The 20895-nt window shown below is 40.6% G+C and overlaps 1 protein-coding gene across 1 annotated transcript in view; it reads left to right on the top strand.

Annotated features, from left to right (window-relative positions):
- Window positions 1-16491: 16491 nt before the first annotated feature.
- The window catches only part of LOC308221233 (alpha-1-antiproteinase-like), a gene marked incomplete at both ends in the record, with an annotated part of 34754 nt that continues 30350 nt past the window's right edge, over window positions 16492-20895 (top strand). The window contains 5 exon segments of the mRNA XM_080618219.1: window positions 16492-16533; window positions 16536-17232; window positions 17737-18007; window positions 18705-18852; window positions 19590-19789. Coding sequence (XP_080474345.1) covers window positions 16492-16533; window positions 16536-17232; window positions 17737-18007; window positions 18705-18852; window positions 19590-19789 — 1358 coding nt within the window.

Below are 20895 nucleotides of genomic sequence, written 5' to 3'. Positions count from 1 at the left end.
ACATCTCTCTGGATGCCAAAATTGCTCAGAGAGTACAAATGCTGCCATCAAACAAATTAGCAATCAAAATAATGCTTTCAAGTGTCACTGTATTACATACTATCTAGCCTGGTACCTGAAACACAATGCTGCAATGCTTCACTGCTGCTTTGTTTACTTTGTTCAACAGGAGATTAGATCTGCAGTTACCAAAGATTTCTATTAGTGACTCTTATGATCCTAAAGAGCTGTTCAAGGAAATGGGCATTACTGAAGTATTTTCTGGTAATGCTGATCTGTCTGGAATTAGTGGCAGCCGTAATCTCCAGGTTTCAGAAGTAAGTCAACAGAGCTGGTGATGGGGCCATGGTTGGTTGCTCTGGATGTGGGGTTTTTAAAGACTTGTTTTCCCTCCGTGTCCTACTGAAGTTATGAGTAAAATTCACAAAGGCATGTTGGGGCTTGCTTAGCAATTGTGCTTCTATACAGAGAGGGCCTGCTTTCCCACCTTTATATTATTTAATATTGTTATCAAAAGGCTGGATATTGAGTACATGGAAAAGCTGGGCAAGATTTTATATTTTTTCTTGGCACTGGAATACGGTTGTTTACATGAGATTGTGTCAAGTAAATTATATATGAGAAGTATATCATGATATTTGTATTGATTTATACCTATTTTTTTAATATTCTCAGAGTTCCCAGGAAACTTTCAGTTTGCAGTAACAGAATTTCACCATGTCACTTTAAGTTACGATTAAGTTAATGAGGCAAAGATGACAAATCATAGAATCATAGAATCATAGAATAGTTAGGGTTGGAAAGGACCTTGAGATCATCTAGTTCCAACCCCCCTGCCATGGGCAGGGACACCCCACACTAAACCACGTCACCCAAGGCCTCATCCAACCTGGCCTTGAACACCACCAAGAATGGAGCATTCACAACCCATGGGCAGACAATTCCAGTGTCTCACCACCCTTACAGTAAAGAACTTCTTCCTTACATCCAATCTAAACTTCCCCTGTTTAAGTTTGAACCCCTTGTCCTGTCACTACAGTCCCTGATGAATAGTCCCTCCCCAGCATCGTTGTAGGCCCCCTTCAGATACTGGAAGGCTGCTATGAGGTCTCCACGCAGCCTTCTCTTTTCCAGGCTGAACAGCCCCAACTTTCTCAGCCTGTCTCCATACGGGAGGTGCTCCAGTCCCCTGATCATCCTCATGGCCCTCCTCCGGACTTGTTCCAACAGTTCCATGTCCTTTTTATGTTGAGGACACCAGAACTGCACACAATACTCCAAGTGAGGTCTCGCGAGAGCAGAGTAGAGGGGCAGGATCACCTCCTTCGACCTGCTGGTCACGTTCCTCTTGATGCAGCCCAGGATATGGTTGGCTTTGTGGGCTGCGAGCACACACTGCCGGCTCTTGTTCATTTTTTAATTGACCAACACCCCCAAGTCCTTCTCCTTCAGAGCTGCTCTGAATCTCTTCTCTGCCCAACCTGTAGCTGTGCCTGGGATTGCTCCGACCCAGGTGTAGGACCTTGCACTTGGCATGCTTAAACTTCATCAGGTTGGCATCAGCCCACCTCACAAGCATGTCAAGGTCCCTCTGGATGGCATCCCTTCCCTCCGGCGTATCAATCGAACCACACAGCTTGGTGCCATTGGCAAACTTGCTGAGGGCGCACTCAATCCCACTGTCCATGTCACCGACAAAGATGTGACAAATACTGCCTCGATATCAGCATTTAAATAGCAGTATTCCATTAATCTCATTGGAATAACAGAGAAATGGACTGTTATTATTCCCCTCTATTCAGCACTGGTGAGGCTGCATTTACAGTTTGTCTGGTTTTGGTTTTGTTTGTCCCCATTCGGTCCTGACATGGAATATGCTCCTGTTGCGGACTGCTGGAGACTGCCTATCTCCAAACTATACAAGAAAGTTTGGTCCACTTAATCCCACATATGCATTCTCTCAGTCTATGGGACAGCTGGATCCAAACTAGCCCTAAAAGATAATTAGAGTTTCTATATACCCTGCTAAGTGTTGTCCACCTCACTTTCCTGCAGTGACAGTCAGCAGAAGGCAATAATGCAGCTTACAATGGTGTATGTGTCCCACTATCATAAATGTCCATAAACATCATGACCTGCTGTAGGCCATGACCCAACATGCTTACAGGAAGCTATTAGGAAAAGAACTTATGTAAAGAGAGCATATTTCAGCTGAGAAGTCCTGTAAGGGAAGATGGACACACTGGACTGCGTCCCTGAAAGTCAGCCTAGCTGTGCCCTAGCAGAGCCAAGCGCCAGACTTTTCCTGGCAGCCTCTGAGCCATGTGGAAGACAGTAAGGTTGTTCTATCTGTCCTTGCTCATGGTCCACTGGGACACTGTTTGCTGATGGGATATCTTTTGTCAGTAAAGCTCTGTTTGTTTTGCCCCATGGCAGGGTCCATGCAATATATTGTCACAAGCCATGAAGCAGTGGGATTGCAGGGCTAATGCAGTACATATCCAATACATTTCACCTTTCATCAGTAAGGAAAGGATCTGACTATATGCGAAAAGGCACAAAGTAATCAAATAATCACAGAAACACCAGATGCTCACATAAGCCATACTATTCTAATGCTACCAGTACTTTGGACCTTCTTATTCTCAGCTATGAAATTTCAGCCTCAACCCTGGTATCTGGAGAACTTGCTCTTGAATAGACACAGCCTTCTACCCACAGCTATGTCATTTGTTCAGTCCTTTATTGCTGCTACTATTTAATGGAAACAGGAATTCACCCAGATGTAAGCCAACCCTATTCTGTTTCAGTAAAATCAGTACAACAAAAGCAGCAGACTCTTCCCCTCTACTGACCCTCATTTCAAGCAGAGAATCACTAAGCTCTTAAAAATCAGATGATTCTGAGAGTTCCTGGCAGGGTACTTTTTGTTTGTGGATTCTGAGAACCAGTAGTATCTGTATGGTATCTACAAAGCAGTCTCAGGGCCTCACAACACAGCTCATTTTTGACATGAGTCTAAGCAGCTTTTGAAGGTATTAAAAATCTCATTGCAGTATTACTCCCTACTCCAGAATTCAAGTCTTGTCTCCAAAGTAAAGAGACATTATGGTTTCCCATCAGAAAAAAGTGCAAGAGAAACACAAACATTTTTAAATGCAAATGTTTCCCCAAAAATTTAAATATTCACTGTGGTGGGAACTAGAATGAGTGCAAATTCTCAAGAAGGTAAGGAGCATAAAGACCACCATGGGCTATGTATCTCCATGTCCTGCAACACATCCTCCAAATCTTACCCATCCATCTAATATTTCCTGTTGAGTAGTGCACCTCTGTTCTTACACATATGGGGTTGCTTTGATTAGATTTAAACTGAGCATATGTATGATATCATCCATTTCTTGTAAACTGTTAGCTAGCAAAGACTCATGTGGAAATAGCCATTATTAAGTTCCCAGTCCCATGTAAAACAGAGAACTCGTTTTTAAATAACTTGGTAATTGTGCTCTCCTCACACTAACAGTTTTAAAGAAAACTGCAATTCATTCATTTAATGTAAACATCTGTGAGTATGATTAATGTCCGTTACACAAACTCAGCTCAGCACTGATGTTGCTACAAATGACTTTACCAGCTTCTTGCAAAAGAGAATTTCATGACAAAAGTAGCTTTTTAGTTCAATCCTATCCCTGCAGATGAATTAATTACAAGCAAATTAGCCTGACTTACACAAATGAGTCTTTACTTCTCTTATTTTTGATTGCATTCAGTTTCTTTTCATAAGACATCTGGAAACAAAATATTATGATCTAATACTTAACAAGAAGGTATCCTTTGTGGTTGGAAAACTTCAGCTAACAGCAATGTGATGCTTATATAAAAGGTCTGAAGAAGACTTGTGCAAATACCTTATTAAGGAAAAGTTGCTATATTGTTTACTATGTCTCATGTAGGAAACACAGACCACATGGCAGATGTGGTCCTCTGCTGAAAGAAAATATTTGAAAGGAAAAAACAACACAGAATAAGATAATTCACTAAGTGTTGCAGTGGTCATAGGGACTTTGGTTGCAGCCAGGAAAGAATCTCAGAGCAAGAGAAAACGTCTGTGTGCAGGGAAGATGAAAGATGTAATGAAAAGCGGGTCCTAAAATGCATATGAATGCAAAAGTGGGTGTAGGCCTAGACTTCATGCTGTTCACACAGATGCAGATACCTTTGCCATCAAAAAAGCCATACCATTCGTCATGTATTCAAGGGACAGATACTGGAATGTGCAACTTGAATTTATTTTCTGTTCTTGTACCTTCTAAGTCTGAGCTATATCCCTCTGCTAAATCTTACAGGTTAAATTTTAAGACATTTTGGGCTTCAGTTGCCCCAGCCATGAGTTACTACCTCATGCCCATGCCTATCATTGTGCTGTGTGTCATAGTCTTGACGTATTCATAGTTGTGGCAAGGGTGAGAAGAGTCATCAAATAGAAGCAAATATGCTTCAGCACTTCTAGCTGCTTCTAGGTTGTCATGATGGGACAGATGGTGCAGCAATCATAACAGAAAGCTTGTGTAGGTACAGCCTAGATACTGAAGTGTCCATAGATGCATTATACTGTTAGCCATTGACAGAAATGGGATTGTGCTGACCTGCCAGAATATGAGCTTCAAAGCCTGAGGGCAACCAAATATTCTCTTCTTTTGCCTCAATTGAAATAAGAAAGACAATTGTTGCATTAAACCACCCTGGGGACCTGTCAGAATCCTCAACACCCCAAAGGTTTAGAGTGTCAAAGTCTTGTTTAAGAAAATGGATACAAGCAATGGAATCATAGAGTGTCAAAGTCTTGTTTAAGAAAATGGATACAAGCAATGGAATCATATCATAAATTTAATTATTTTTAATATATTCATTCAGCTGATATGATCTACCTTCTGCTTCTTCACTGCAGCAAGCAATATTAATCTATTAAATAATAACAAATTGTAATACTTCACAAATTTTAGCCCTAATACTTTCTATCTAGCTTTGGGAGCAAAATACTTCGTAATTAAGTATCTGTATAAGGTATTTTCTTTGTGCCTGTTTAAAGCCATGTCTGCAACAGGAAGATAATGTAAGGCATCAATTTAAATTTAAATAGTAATACCAAGTGGTCTCTCTGTGTAGGCAACTTCATTTTAAAATGAGAACTTTTATTCTCCAATGAACTTATCACTCTAAAAGTTGTTTGCGTAAGAAGGTGCACCAAGAGATAAAAAGTCTGTAGAGCAAATTCTGCTAGTAAAATGTTATTGTTTCAGTATACCAGTTATGGGTAGTAAGATCCTTGCAAGAAGCAAAGATTTTAGTGTGTTTCTGTTACACCGCTTTCTGCAGGTAGAACTGTAAGTATGGAGCCTCAGGTTACAGGGATTATGAGAAAAGGAGCCCTGTGCCACCATCTTCTGGTAAAATCAAGGAATGGACATGACAAACTCTGTCTTGTTTTGAAACCAGAAAGAACAGTAGCTTTCTGGTTTGCTGTTACTGTGTCAGTGGACATTTTGATTTTCTTGTTAAGTTTTAGCTGCAGGTTTGGTGAAATGCTGTACTTGAAAGGGTTTGCTGTTATGGTAGTTCGTTCTTATACAGATCAACTCAGTATTGCGGAAGGAGGCAAATTAAATCTTGGAAGTTATTGGGTAAGAAAAAAAAACAACAAATCAGATAAGAACATTGTGCCACTGTCTAAATGCCTGGATCATCCAAGGTGGATTCAAGTAAGTAATTTTGTTCCTATAACAGAAAAGATAAATGAGAACTGGAAAATCTTTACAACCAGGTGGTATGGTTGATCAAAGGTCTGGAACAGCTCACAGATCTTCAGCCTGGAGAAGAGGCAACTTAGAAGGCATAAAGAAGGCAAGAATTATTTGTGGCACAGACAGTGAACGGAGACAACATTCACTATTGCATCTAATGCCAGAGCTACAGAACTTCACACAAAGCATATAAGAGTCAGGTTTGAAGCCAATTAAAAGAGATGGGTCTGCCCACAGCAGGCAGTGTACGTGGAGGGGACCACTGCAGGGTGATCTTGCAACCCCACCGGTGTACCAGCCCAGAACTTGTTCCTCGTATATTCCTAACACACATACATTCCAGATGATCAATAAGGCATTTTTTCAAAGGCATATCTTTGCTCACAATGCAGACTATAAACCGTAAGCTTGCTAGGTAGACACTCAATATTTTGTTTTCCTATTTCATTTTGTGTCTGTTACATATTCCACAGGAGTAATCACTGCTAAGGAACTCCTCTTTCTGGGAACCCAGATCACTGATGGAGTGAGGAAGGACAAGACCTGGTTATTAAGGCAGGGTGTCTGGTTAGGGGCAGATGGGACAGTGAGGAAGAGTCTGAGAATGGAAACTTACAGAAGAGAGTAAAGGGGTTCCTCCAACCTATGTGCATCTTTCAGTGGAGTGTAGATGCTTTCTTTTTTTTTTTTTACACAGGGAAAAAGAGATTGAGTTTTGTGTTTACAAAACTGTGAAAATGATGGAGGGTAAGGAACTTGTACTTGCCCTTCATGCTTCTCCTTGTGCTTCCACTGAAAGGCAGACCGGGGCTGAGAGCACTTTCTGGGGAAAGTGTTTAGCCCCAAGGAGGCTGAATAAAAGTTCTTGAGTTCTCAACCACCTCTTGCACTTCCAACCTCAAGCTTTTCTTATTAAGGGAAGATGTGAGCTAATAAAATACGAAAGATCAGAAAAAACTTTGTTTATCCAGGTACAATGGACAGACTCCCTACCATGGGCTGCAGAAAGCAATGTGTTGTGTCCTTCTTCCATTACAGAGGCACTGACCTGAGATAAATCTAACAGGTGCTTTCTGTCTTAGAAATGTATTTCTGCATGGTTAAAGTTAATGCTTAGTGCTATCTATCCATAACTGTATTATTTGTGCTGAGTATAAAGCAGTGGACAGTGGAAACTTAGGTCAGCTGCATTTCTTTTTGTAAGCAAATCACTTTCAGTCCAAAGCATACAATGAACAATGGGTCAAAGATTCATTATTTAATCATTTTCCAGTTCTGTAATTCATTGCCCACATTTGCAAAACCCTTTCCAAAGTGCTTCTGCAGGATTCTAGTTTAAGGCTTAAAGACTCTAACTCAGAATCAGGCAATAATTTAAGTTTGAAGGACTGCTGAGATGCTCTGTTCAGTATCGATTACATATGGAGGTATAGCCTGTCTGCTTTACCAAGGTAGATTCTAGATCAAAATGCTTCCCAGTCGCTATTACTTCATCTAAGCAAATGCCTTTTATATCCCATGTTTTTATGTAGCCTTGCAGGATTTGCTAACTGAATATTCGCCCAGATCAATTTTATCATAGCTCTTTGGTAGGTTTTATCATGTAACTAGAGTAAAGCTTGGACTCAGGAGTGTTATGCTTTTAGAAATTGATTTTTAAATTTGTCTCCTTCAATGGTACCTATTAATGAATGACATAGAACCTCAACTGAAATATATGGTGATCTGGAACATCCAGTCTGGTTATAAAATGTTACAAAACAGTTGTAATGTTTACAGAACCTATTCTTCATTCATCCTGTACTGCTAAATCACTCCACTGAGTGTTGGATTGTCTACAAGCTCACCTGAAGAGGATGCACAAGAAAAGCTAATGGTGTTAAAAATGGAGATGCATCATTATTGAAAGGTAATCTATAATAAATTGTTGGGGTTTTTTTCTCAAGAAAATGTAAGGATGATGAAAAGATTCATGGTAGCTAATGAGAAATGTAGTTCCATGAACTGGGAAAACTTAGAAAGTGTGACTCATATAACCTCAAGCACAAAGAAAATAAAGCAACCAACTTGGTTTCCAAAGGAAACAACATCACATTTTCATGTTTGTAGCCACTTGCCTTCTCTTAGTTACCTCCCATAACATTGCAGCTTATTGGCAAATTTCAGTCACACTTAGCAGAGGTAGAAGATTGAAAAAACATTCTGCTACACTGTGAAAATTGATGAAATACAACTTTGTGATCCCTGCTGTGGGGAAGGCAGGCAGGACTCAGCTGCTTGAAATTTCATTGCAGCGAGCTATGAGTACATGTCAGGGAGTCCAAGCCCCTGCCCTAGCTTTAGCCCTAGCCCCAATCCTGCTATCCTGCCTAGTTGGAGTCATCCTGGAGGCTGGGGAGTAAAACTGTGGTTATTGTGGTTAATAAAGCCATAAATCCTTAGTAAACCAGGCTTTGTTAACTCCACTTTTTACAGAACATTTTCTTTTGTATTGTCTGTACCAGAGTGTAGTGAGTGCTGCCATGTTTCCTCTGAGTCAGTTTTAGTGTTTTGCTTTTTTTTTTTTCTAGGAGTGCCATTTGTGTGTGTGTGAAGTTCATGCATGTTTGTACTGTGAAAATTTCATGTGTTGATGATAGGACAGTTTGCTTGTAAGGGAGTGAAATACTAAACCATCAGATTTCAAGATCAGGTAAAGGCAGGAATTTTTACCTCATCACACCTTGCTGGAAGGAGTCTACATTTAACTAAAAATAGCATAATAATAAAATAGTGATAACTAATGGCATATTCTTTCCCAATCACAGATTCTCTGAAAGAATTGACATCACTCAGCCAGGGTATTTACAGCCTGATCAACTTATTTCATTGCCTCACTTTTAACATCCTTTTTTTTTTCCTTTCATTTACATTTGAAAGTGATTTTTCAGGTTTTTTTCAACAAAATCTTTGTAAGTAAACTTAAAATATTTTCACATCACTTCATATCAGGATGTAAAAAAGCTAATTTTTTTAAGCTTTTAGCAAAAAGTGTTTTAAAACAATAGCATCTACAATCTAGTAATACGATTCTTCAAAGCTCTTAAAAAGGATTTTGAAGTTATTGTTATGTTATCAGAACATCATCATTAATTCAAGATAGCATTTCTTCAGGTACTTTTCAATTCAAATCATAATGCATTAATTATTGCCACAGGTCCTGATTTAGCGCAGATAATGTTTATCTTTAGCGGAACTACTCACACACTGCTCATATGACTAGACCTAATAACACTTGCACACCTTGTGCAATCAGGTATCATATTCAAAAATAATTCCTAGGGCATTTGTTTCTTATTCTACTTGAATTGTCCTCCGAGGGAAGCCTAAGTTTCCTATCTCACAGGCTTTCTCTTGCATTATTAGATTAACACATTAGACTAGTTGATCCTAGTCCAGGATCCTGAATACTGATAGGGGTGTGTGTGCTTATATACATAAATGTCTTTTGCAGGTAGATGAAAATGCGCACAATTATTCACACACAATTATCTGCACATCTCACCTAAGTAGTTTTTATATCTGATTGATTTGTTAAGCAGAAAATCCTCAGAAGGAAGGCTGGAAATTGCCTTTCCCTTCATTTTCTCATCAGCCTCTTGCAGCATGAATTAATTCCTCTGCCAAGTGGATGATTTGGGTCTGATTCTCTCAGGCAGAATAGTTTGTAAGGCTTGAGGGTCTTGTATCCAGATTAAGTGATACAGTGCTCCAGTTACCTGGTCAGTAAACAAAAGATTCGTATTGCTGCATTCAAAAGGAAAATGGTGTGTCCTGCCTTGACAAGTGTGTCCTTACTGCTTGACTATGCAGCCATATGAGACAACCATGGGACAATAGCCTTGCTTTGAGCTTGAGGGGAAGAAGGCGCAGTTCCCTTTCCAGTATTGCCTTCAGACTCCTAAATGGAGGTCCCCATCAGCGTGCTCTCATTCTGAGGTGTTGAGCATCTCATGTGCGACAGTTTGACACCTGACCTATCTTGGGGCTCCTGCTCAGGAGTCAGATGCTTGGGAGCTTGCAGAGAGGGGGGTGTATGTCACTTAGGCCACTGCTTTTTGCTATGTATTACTATAGTTCTCCTTTCTGTCAGTCTCTCATCTATGTTAATGCTCTTTTCTGAGAAGATGGTGAAATTCTTCACCAATACAGTCCAAACCCAATTAGTATCTTCATAATTCACATTGTATTCAACCTTATGAAGTTTAACATATGAAGTTATGAAGTTATTAAGTTATGAAGTTTAACATATGAAGTTTAACCATGGCAAGTGCAAGGTCCTACACCTGGGTTGGAGCAATCCCAGGCACAGCTACAGCTTGGGCAGAGAAGAGATTCAGAGCAGCTCTGCGGAGAAGGACTTGGGGGTGTTGGTCAATGAAAAAATTAACATGAGCCGGCTTCAGTGTGCGCTCGCAGCCCAGAAAGCCAACCATATCCTGGGCTGCATCAAAAGGAGCATGACCAGCAGGTCGAAGGAGGTGATCCTGCCCCTCTACTCTGCTCTCGTGAGACCTCACTTGAAGTATTGTGTGCAGTTCTGGTGTCCTCAACATAAAAAGGACATGGAACTGTTGGAACACGTCCAGAGGAGGGCCACGAGGATGATCAGGGGACTGGAGCACCTCCCGTATGGAGATAGGCTGAGAAAGTTGAGGCTGTTCAGCCTGGAGAAGAGAAGGCTGCGTGGAGACCTCATAGCAGCCTTCCAGTATCTGAAGGGGGCCTACAAGGATGCTGGGGAGGGACTATTCATCAGGGACTGTAGTGGCAGGACAAGGGGTAACGAGTTCAAACTTAAACAGGGGAAGTTTAGATTGGATGTAAGGAAGAAATTCTTTACTGTAAGGGTGGTGAGGCACTGGAATTGTCTGCCCATGGGTTGTGAATGCTCCATCCTTGGTGGTGTTCAAGGCCAGGTTGGATGAGGCCTTGGGTGACGTGGTTTAGTGTGGGGTGTCCCTGCCCATGGCAGGGGGGTTGGAACTAGATGATCTTAAGGTCCTTTCCAACCCTAGCTATTCTATGATTCTATTCTATGATTCTATTCCTTTTGAAGTTTGTATTTGATAAGAACATCTGTGAGATGACATTCTCCTCTGTATGGTTCAGCAGTAAGTAACAAACTTAACACATGAGCAGGCCATATCCACACTAGAAAATCCTTCTGGATTACAATACATCCTGTGCACTTTTCCTCTACTTTTATGTTTAAAATAAAATTGTCAAGATTTGTACATGAAGAAGGAGTTTCTTGAAGACGAATGAAGCAAAACCTGCCTGAAGGAATGAGCTTATCTGGATTCCCTGATGGAGAAATGCAAATTATAATGGAAGCTAGAGTTAATTAAGAAGTGTCTTCTAGGTTGCCCCTTGGTTTTGGCTGTGATAGAGTTAATTTTCTTCATAGTGGCTACTGTGCGTCTATGTTTTGGACTTGTGCTGAAAACACAGATGATAATGCAGAGAAACACAGTTGATAATGCAGAGATTTTTCATTACTGCTGAGCAGGGCTTACACAGAGTCAAGGCCTTTTCTTCCTCTCACAGCACCCCACCAGCAAGTGGGCTGAGGGTGCACAAGCAGTTTGGAGGGGACACAGCTGGCTCAGCTGACTACAGCTGACCCAAGGGATATTCCATATTATATGGTGTCATGCTCAGCATATAAAGCTGTGGGAAGAAGAAAGATAGGGACATTTGGAGTGATAGCGTTTGTCTTCCCAAGTGACAGTTACACATGATGGAGCCCTGCTTTCCTGGACATGGCTGAACACCTGCCTGCCCATGGGAAGCAGTGAATGAATTCCTTGTTTTGCTTTGCTTGCACATGCAGCTCCTGCTTTACCTATTAAACTGCCTTTATCTCAACCCAGGAGTTTTCTCACTTTCACTCTTCTGATTCTCTTCCCATCCTGACTTGGGGGAGTGAATGAGGAGCAGTGTGGGGCTTGGTTGTCAATTGTAGTTAACCATAACAGTCCTTTGGAACTTACTGTTAACACAACCAGTTGGTGTCATTCTAGGAAAATGTATGCTAATTGTCAGTATTCAAAACAAAGTTTAACATTAGTGAGAAAGTATGCTCCATTTTTCCAGAACACTGAAATTTTTAATTAGTGGGGAATTTTTTACTTATGCATTCTCTCCCTCTGATATCTTGGCAAAGTAGAAAATTATATTACAAAAGGAAACAAAAAGCTGTAAAAGCAAGAAACCCCAGAAAACAGAAAAGAATAAGCATTAGCTCTCTTGGAGAGTAAGGAAGGAATTATGTGCAGTATCTTTTATATAGCTTTTTTTTTTTTGGCAAGATGGAACCTGGAAAAGTATGTCCTCTTGATGGGTTAGCTACTTGCTGGGCAACATGGCATCACTGAATTGCTATCCTATGATGTCAAGCTGTAAGTCACAGACCCATGATGCTCTCCAAGATATAGACTGCAATAAATGTGTTTTTGTTATTGCAAGCAACATAAAAAATTCCTGCTTTATGTGGTTTTAGATAGCATCAAAAGGTAGCTTGAAACAGTCCACCTTCCAGAATCTCTGAGGCTGATAAATATACTTTTGGTTAGAAAGCAAAGAAAATAACAAGGATTAGTAAGTAAAGCAGAAAGAACTTTGATTCTCAGCAGAGGTTATGTATATCTGTGTTTTTCTTTAAAGGTAAGATATACCACAGCATTTCATTGCAAGTGTAACTTTCTTGTAACATATTGAGACTGAGGGTAAAAAGTTGTATGTTATTTCCCAAAGAAGAACATTAGCAGAGTATTGTGGTTGTAAGGCCAAATATTCAGTCTTTAGGAAATACCAGAATTAATATTGTCCAGCCTTGCTGTAACAAAAATGCCTGCTATAATGGGAATAGGCATGACATGTATTACTAGTGATTTAATGACACAGCTGTAGAGACAGGTTTCTCGTGTCTCTTCTGGGACTGGATATATTCTAATGGCTCATTTGTTTCTGTCCTCTGCTAGCATCTGTCCTCCCTTTCCTTCTCATTGCCTTCTCCCAGCACTTACCCACCAGCTTTCATCCCCAGCTTCTCTTCTTCTACTCTGTAAAATGGTTGCTTAATCCTCAGAGATGCATCCATTTCTTCTCCACAGCTTTGATTATGGGAAGGGAGCATTTCCAGCAGGCCTTGCATACTCCCTGTCAGCTGTGGTGCCTTCCCAATGACTTTTTTCTTGATGGAAATTTAGGTATGAGTAAGCATCTATGGGTAAGCATCTAGCAGCTCACGGCTTGGACAGGAGCACTCTTTGCTGGGTCAGTAACCGGCTGGATGGCCGGGCCCAGAGAGTGATGGTGAACGGTGTTGCATCCAGCTGGCAACCAGTCACCAGTGGTGTCCCTCAGGGGTCTGTGCTGGAACCGGTGTTGTTCAATATTTTTATTGATGACATGGATGAGGGTATTGAGTCCTTCATCAGTAAGTTTGCAGATGACACTAAGCTGGGAGGTTGTGTCGATCTTTTGGAAGGAAGGAGGGCTCTGCAGAGAGACCTGGATAGGTTGGATAGATGGGCAGAATCCAATAAGATGAAATTTAATAAGTCTAAGTGCCGAGTCCTACATTTTGGCCATAAAAACCCTTTGCAATGTTACAAGCTGGGGACAGTGTGGCTGGATAGTGTCCAGGCAGAAAGGGATCTGGGGGTATTGGTGGATGGCCGGCTGAATATGAGCCGGCAGTGTGCCCTGGTGGCCAAGAAGGCCAGTGGCATCCTGGCCTGCATTAGGAATGGTGTGGCCAGCAGAAACAGGGAGGTTATTCTTTCCCTGTACTCAGCACTGGTGAGGCCGCACCTTGAGTACTGTGTCCAGTTCTGGGCTCCTCAGTTTAAGAAGGACGTGGAAATGATTGAGCACGTCCAAAGGAGGGCAACGAGGCTAGTGAGGGGCTTGGACTGCAAGCCCTACGAGGAGCGATTGAGAGAGTTGGAATTGTTTAGCCTGGAGAAAAGGATACTCAGAGGTGACCTTATCACTCTCTACAACTTCCTGAAAGGAGGTTGTAGACAGGTGGGGGTTGGTCTCTTTCACCAGGCAGCAACTGACAGAACGAGAGGACACAGTCTCAAACTGCGTTAAGGAAGGTACAGGTTGGATATTAGGAAGAAATTTTTCACAGAAAGAATAATAAAATATTGGAACAGTCTGCCCAGGGTGGTGGTGGAGTCACCATCCCTGGATGTGTTTAAAAAGAGATTGGATGTGGCACTTGGTGACATGGTTTAGTTGAGGTGTAGGGCATGGGTTGGACTCGATGACCTTGAACGTCCCTTCCAACCTGGTGATTCTGATTCTGATTCTGCATCAACTTGCATACAGTTTGTTGATCCTCCTTGAACAGATACCTGCAGCACTCAACAGGATGCAATCTTACAGGGACAGCTTTGTTTTGGTGCTGCAAGGATAAATGCAGTGGTGGAAGGAATGAATGCAAGGGGATATATGCTCGCTTGTGTTTCACGATTGCTTTTCAGTTCCCCTACAGGTAATGAACTTAGACCATAGGTTGAAAATCTCTACATTATTGCAATGCCAGTATGAGCTAAGAACATCTGTGTTGCTATTTGTGTGCTTATATGCATCTGCAATCAAAAAGGAATAATTCTTCAGGCGATGCCTCCATTTATCTCCATTTTGCCTCACTATTAATAAACATTCTGATCTCTGTTAATGAAAATTTAGGATTATCAGTATAAGTTTACAGAGCTAGCTGAACTGGAAATATTCAAGTTCCTCGTTTTCATCTTTACATCTTATTCAATGTTTTATAAGCTATAATATAATCTGGTATTATATATATTATATAATATATATTATATATATTATATATATTATATATATTATATATATTATATATATATTATATATAATATATTATATATATTATATATATTTTATATATATATAATATATTATTTATAAGCTATAATAATAAATCTGGTGGTTGCCATCAGCCTCTTGGGGTATTCTGGCAAAGTGGAATCAACGGGATGGAGACGGCATATTTCACACCTACATTATGGAAATGGCACTGTAACTGCGAAGTTGAATGACAAAACCATCCAACATAGTGGAGATGGCTCCTACAGGGGCAACCAGGTCTGTTAAAAATCTCATTTCCTGCCTTAGTTTGTCCTTGAGCAATCTGTCCATATATGATATTCAACCCTGAATATTCATTCAGTGATGCCAGCATGTCTTTACCATTTGCTGAAAGGTGGATAGGCAGCCTTGTTTGTGTGCTGCTGAGGTCCCTTTCAGTTGCTTATGATTCAGAAGACTAATCTGAGGACACAAGACATTCATGACCTCATGTCTGTCTTTGCAGTCAGTCTCTGGAACTGATCAATGTAAGTGTGGTTTCTCAGCAGTGGTGGTTGTGTATTTTCAAAAAAGCCCCAGGAAAACTTCACCAATTCCCCAAAGAGTCACGAGTGATGGCCAACAGCAATGAGTGAACAGCTCTATTGACTGGAAATGTCTCACTAGAGTGGTAATGTCACATGATATTCTCTAAAGAAATCTAGAGACAGTTCCCTAATCACTTGCAGTCTGCTCGCCTCAAAAAAAGGCTCCAAACCACAAAGGTAGTACCAAAAGTTGTGACTGAGGTATAAAGTAGAAGCAGAAGGGCTTTCCAAATCCAAATCTTCTTTTGAAATCCTGACAGAGAGGTTACTACTCCAGAGGAAATATAGTTCCTGTTCTCCTCCCTTTCATCTGCAGCCCAACACCCAGCACTGTTAGTTTGTTGCTGGGTTGAACAAACTGTCCGGAGTATCTAGTGTCATTGCTGCTTGTCGTGCATCCTCTCTGGCAATTTTTATTGGAACTAATTAATGATTAACGGGGGTGCTTTGCTTAATCCTGTTCAATGGTACTGAAGAGAAGGAACAGACAAGACCAGATGGACACAGCACGATACTTTTTGTACCACTGTAAGTACCCTTTAAATTTGCCCTTGGACTGTTTGCACATTATATGTGGGGGGAATTATATTGTTGCATGGGAAGGACACCTTTTTACATGTAAACGAAAGTATATACTTCACATGCAAAAAACCAAAACATGCCAAAATCCAGCAAAAACTGGCTGTTAGTGAAGAAGATACTCCACATAATTAAATGAAAATTTGGTTTGGAAACAATAAAGATGCCTATAGACTTTGCTACCACAGTGATCCAATATTTTATCTTTGAAGAAACAGTAAGTACTTTGAAATTTTGGTCCTAGACAGTAGAATGTGTCTTTATACCTCATTTTTGTTTAAAACATATTTCATTCTCTCATTATTTGATGAATTGAGGAAGACTAACAGGGCTGCAATGGCCATCCTACAATACTGAGTGCAAAAACAACTTCCTCCGCCTACTCTGGGAAAAAGGTTATAATCTTCCAGTTATTTGCAAGTTTTTAAAAATTCAGTCCTACCCTATTTTTTAAAAGTCAATATGATCCAGATGACAGCTTTTGAGAGAGTACTTGGTTATACAAGTAGTGTATCAGGAGGCATATTCTTTCTGGGGATCACTGGCATGTATTAAGAATGTGAAATATAAAAGTCTGGGATTTTAGAGAACAGGTGTGTTCTGAGAGCCTCATTTTGCTTGGCTGGACACACAGAATGAATAAATTCATTTCCATGTCATGTTTTCTACATTTATCTGTTTTCCAGAAACAATTAAAAGGAAAATGAAGCCCAGCTTCTCCTTATGTTTATTGTTGGCTGGTTTGTATACTGCTGCCCACTGTCATCAGCATCCTCATTATCCTAATAAGCAGGATGAACCTAAAGGGACATATTACCCAGGACACAGTTCTCATGGGAAAGGAGTTTATCCAGCTAAGAACAATACTTTTGGTAAACTAGTTTCCAGCAATGCTGACTTTGCATTTTTATTTTACAAGCTGATTGCATCCGAAGCAACTGATCAGAATATTTTCTTTTCACCCATAAGCATCTCTGCTTCCTTTGCAATGCTGGCACTCGGTGCCAAGTCAGCAACACTGACACAGATTCTGGAAGGGCTTGCCTTTAACCTGGAAACGACTCAGGAGCAGCAAATACATGAAGGTTTCTGCCAACTCCTCCACATGCTGAATCGCTCAGACAGTGAACTCCAGCTGAGCCTGGGCAATGCCCTTTTTATAGAAGAAACACTAAAACCGCTGCAGAAGTTTCTGGATGATGTCAAAAGCTTTTATGACTCTGAAGTCTTTTCTACTGACTTTAACAACTCCTCTGGTGCAGAGAATCAGATCAATAGTTATATTGAGGGAAAGACAAATGGGAAAATTGCTAAACTAGTGGAAAATCTTGATCCTTTCACCACAATGGTTCTTGTTAACTATGTCTTCTTTAAAGGTAAGAAATATCAAAGGGTGTGAAGGTTGTAACTTAGATGCTTGCTGCATATTACAGGGAATGAAAACAAGAGAAAGAGAAAGAAACTGTAGATTAGATATTTTAAATGGAGGAAAACAAGTTCAGTATCTGGAAAATACCACATATTGCTATAAACTCATGTATATTCCTTGTCAGTATAAATGTGTCCTCACCAGGTTGAGTGAAAGAAAGGTTTTGGTTTTTTTTTTAACAATTATCTTTGTTGAGCTTGGTAAATTCTTTAATGTTTTATAGGCTCATGCTCTATTGAAAGATGATGTTTTGAATATTATTTTTCTGCAATTGTCTTTAAACACCTGAAATAGCAACCAAATAGCTGCATTGCTGTAACACCTGGGGATGCAGCAGCTTGGAAAAGATATTTGCTTTAACCAAAGGAAGGCTGTGGGACTAGATCCCGTTTTATTAACCATGACCATTCCTCTTTGTATTCTACTGAATTATTTTTCTTTTTGCCCTAAGCCCAGTGGGAGAAACCCTTCAGTACTTCATATACAAAACAGGAGGATTTTTTTGTGGATCGGGAAACATCCGTAAAAGTTGACATGATGTATCGAAAGGGTTACTACAGAACTTACTTTGATGAAGAACTGTCCTGTTGGCTGGTTCAGATACCTTACAATGGAAATGCTGCAGCATTATTTGTTTTGCCTGACAAAGGAAAGATGAAGCAAGTGGAAGATGCTCTCTTGAAAAGGACTGTATCTAAATGGGGAAAGTTCCTCCGAGACAGGCAAGTGTTTTTGCTGAAAGGTGACCATACTATAGATTAGTAGAGTTTATCTCACCAAGACGAAACATCAAAGGCCACGTTATTCTACTGAACTCTGGTCACTTAATGGTACCTCTCTATGCAGGACTTCTTTCTTAGCATGAAAGTTACAAAGAACTGTGTCTAGCGAACAAATAGGGCATTGAACTTGCTATCCACCTAGGGTTGAGTTCCTGGCTCAACCAAAAGTTGCTTAGCACCAGAATGAAGATAGCAGACCCTTGTTTCATAAGGGCGTTTCGAAACTATAATGGAGTAGCTATTGTGTGTTTAGGTGTTGACACTTTTATAGGTAAAAGCAAGAATTTTACTCATTCACCATTACTGCAGCTACTCCTGCGGTGGCCCAAGCCCTGTTGTATATTCAGACAGCCTTAGGACAACTAGTTATGATTTCTTGAAAAAGCCCTGCTCCCTGCTTGCCACAGAGTTGGTACAGTTGTGTGGTATTCACCCCACCGTGAAGGCAGAGGATAACACAGGCTCATTCTGCTCCAACCCTCCACATTAGACAGCTAACCTGATCAGAAGTGCTACTTGAACCATGAAAGCAGACTTTCAACATTTAGGAAATAAATGTGAAGTGTCATTATACTGAAGCCATTAAGGAGTGTTACCTAGATGACAATTTGTCCCCATTTGTGGTCTTTTTTTACAGGAAAATACATCTGCACATTCCAAAACTTTGTATTTCTGGTACATATGATGTGAAAAGCATAGTCAAACAAGTGGGGATGATTGATCTGTTCACTGAACAAGCTGATCTGTCAGGGATTACTGAGGAGCCTGGACTAATGGTTGCAAAAGTAAGTCGGCACATGAAACACAGTGACCACAGGATTTGTCTGTTCCAAGGAACCCGACATTAATATCCCATGAAAAGCTTATCCCTGTCTCTCTGAAGCACCACTCAGTCGTCAACAGCTGCCAGACTAGAGGCAAAGCATTCCCTATATCTCCTAAATCTGAAGCCAAACATGCTTCAAGGCTATATGTATATGGTTGGAGAACAAGGAAAAAGACATATATATATAATTAACTGTTCTTTTAGGTACTAAACAAAACTACCCAAAGCTAGGACATTAGCGTTGGTAAAATTTCCCCTAATTCTGCCTACAAAGGGCAAAAGGCTGTTTTTCCTGCCATTCTAGTACTTTCAAAAAAGTTGTTTTTTTCAGCTAGATGGTAGGGTAAATTCACAATAATACATGAAGCTGCCAAAGGCAAAACTAAGCCTAGGCTAAATTACCAGGTTTCTTTGCTACCAGAGTTTCTTGCCAACAGTCATCTTGACCACTCTTTGGCTGTCTGCTGTTTGAGGGTTACTCCCTGCACATGCAGTGAAGGAGGCTAGCAGGAGTGGTCTGATAGTTGATTGCGCTGCAGTGGGAAGGGGAGTGTCTGGTGATGACCTTCCCAGAGGTTGGTGCTGCTGGGTCTTGCTCCAGGCAGGGCTCCCTTTGGTGAGAACAAGGAGGGTGGCAGGCTGCTCTTTTCTTGCCAGGTTGTCATCTGGAGGTTGTTTGGCTTCATGTTTTTGCAGGTGATCCACAAAGCCATACTGAATGTTCATGAAAACGGCACCGAAGCAGCTGGGGCCACGGTTAAGGAGATTACCTGGCGATCTGGTGATTTTCCTCATCCACCTCGAATTAGATTCAACAGGCCTTTTCTCCTGGCAATTCTGGATAAATACACCCGCACCATCCTTTTCATAGGAAAAATTGTAAACCCTGTGAAAAATGAATGATCCACCAGGAAATGTGCACTTATACACATTGCTGGCTAAATCCCTGCCATCCAGCGAAACATCTGTGCATGCACGCGATTATGTACTAGTGCTCATCTTTCACCCATTATCCTTATATACATTATTAATCCTTTAAAAAACAAACCCTATTTTTCCTTGTCTAAAAGTCACTGGTATTTCCACCAGTCTATAGCTGGAGATAGCTTGTAGTGTCAGATCATTTTTCACCAGTTTTGTAAGAAGCTGTTCCTGACATGCTCCTGTGGGTTATTTGAGATGGCTCGAAGACTCTGGATAATGTAGCTACTGCTGTACACTCAAGGTGCATGTACTGGACAGCAGGAAAAAGGAATCAAGGAAAAGAAGGTGTAAGGTATAAATCCTGTCCGTTTAATACTCTAACCTTGATGACCAGCTTTAAATACAGGTTCCCTTAATATTGGATGAATTTCCATTAATTTATTTGGTTTTTAACCAAGTATGGTGTGAAGCTGCAGGATCAGTGACTGGGACGCTAGAAGATACAGCAATGTAAAGGGTAGATGAGTGCAGATGGTTTAGCTTGCCTCCCTTTTTCTTCTTCAGAGGAAGCCCTCCTCATGAAGACAAGAAGGTTGGTTTTGCTTTACAAATAATATTTATTCTGCTAAGCAAGGAAGCCATAGCATCAAAAAGACTCTGTTTTATCCTGTTAATACAGCTATTATTGCCAATGCCCAGAGATAAAAGTATGGTGGAGCAGTATATGGCATAACACCAGTTTCCTTATTACAGATTTATCATCACTGTCATTTCTCTTTTCTCCTACTGATGCCATGTTTACTATAACACTTTCCAGCTAGACATGTCAGACTGCAGCAGAAAAGAGGAGGAATAAGAAATTATAACCCTGGAGAGTTTGTATTTCTTCAGTAGGAAGAGCAGAGCTTTCCTAGGGACTGTTAACATAGTTTAAACTATCATAGAGCCACATAGAAAATGCAGGTAATGTCTGAGAAGTCAATTTCCTAAATGGTAGGAGCGGATTACTGTTATGGAGTAAAAACATATTGTGAATTGATGTTTGTACCTTTTCACTTTTAAGGTTTCTTGAGTTTAA

Source organism: Psittacula echo, assembly GCF_963264785.1.
Source record: "Psittacula echo genome assembly, chromosome: 5".
NCBI classification, from domain to species: domain Eukaryota; kingdom Metazoa; phylum Chordata; class Aves; order Psittaciformes; family Psittacidae; genus Psittacula; species Psittacula echo.
This window is presented reverse-complemented; position numbering and strand designations above follow the sequence as displayed.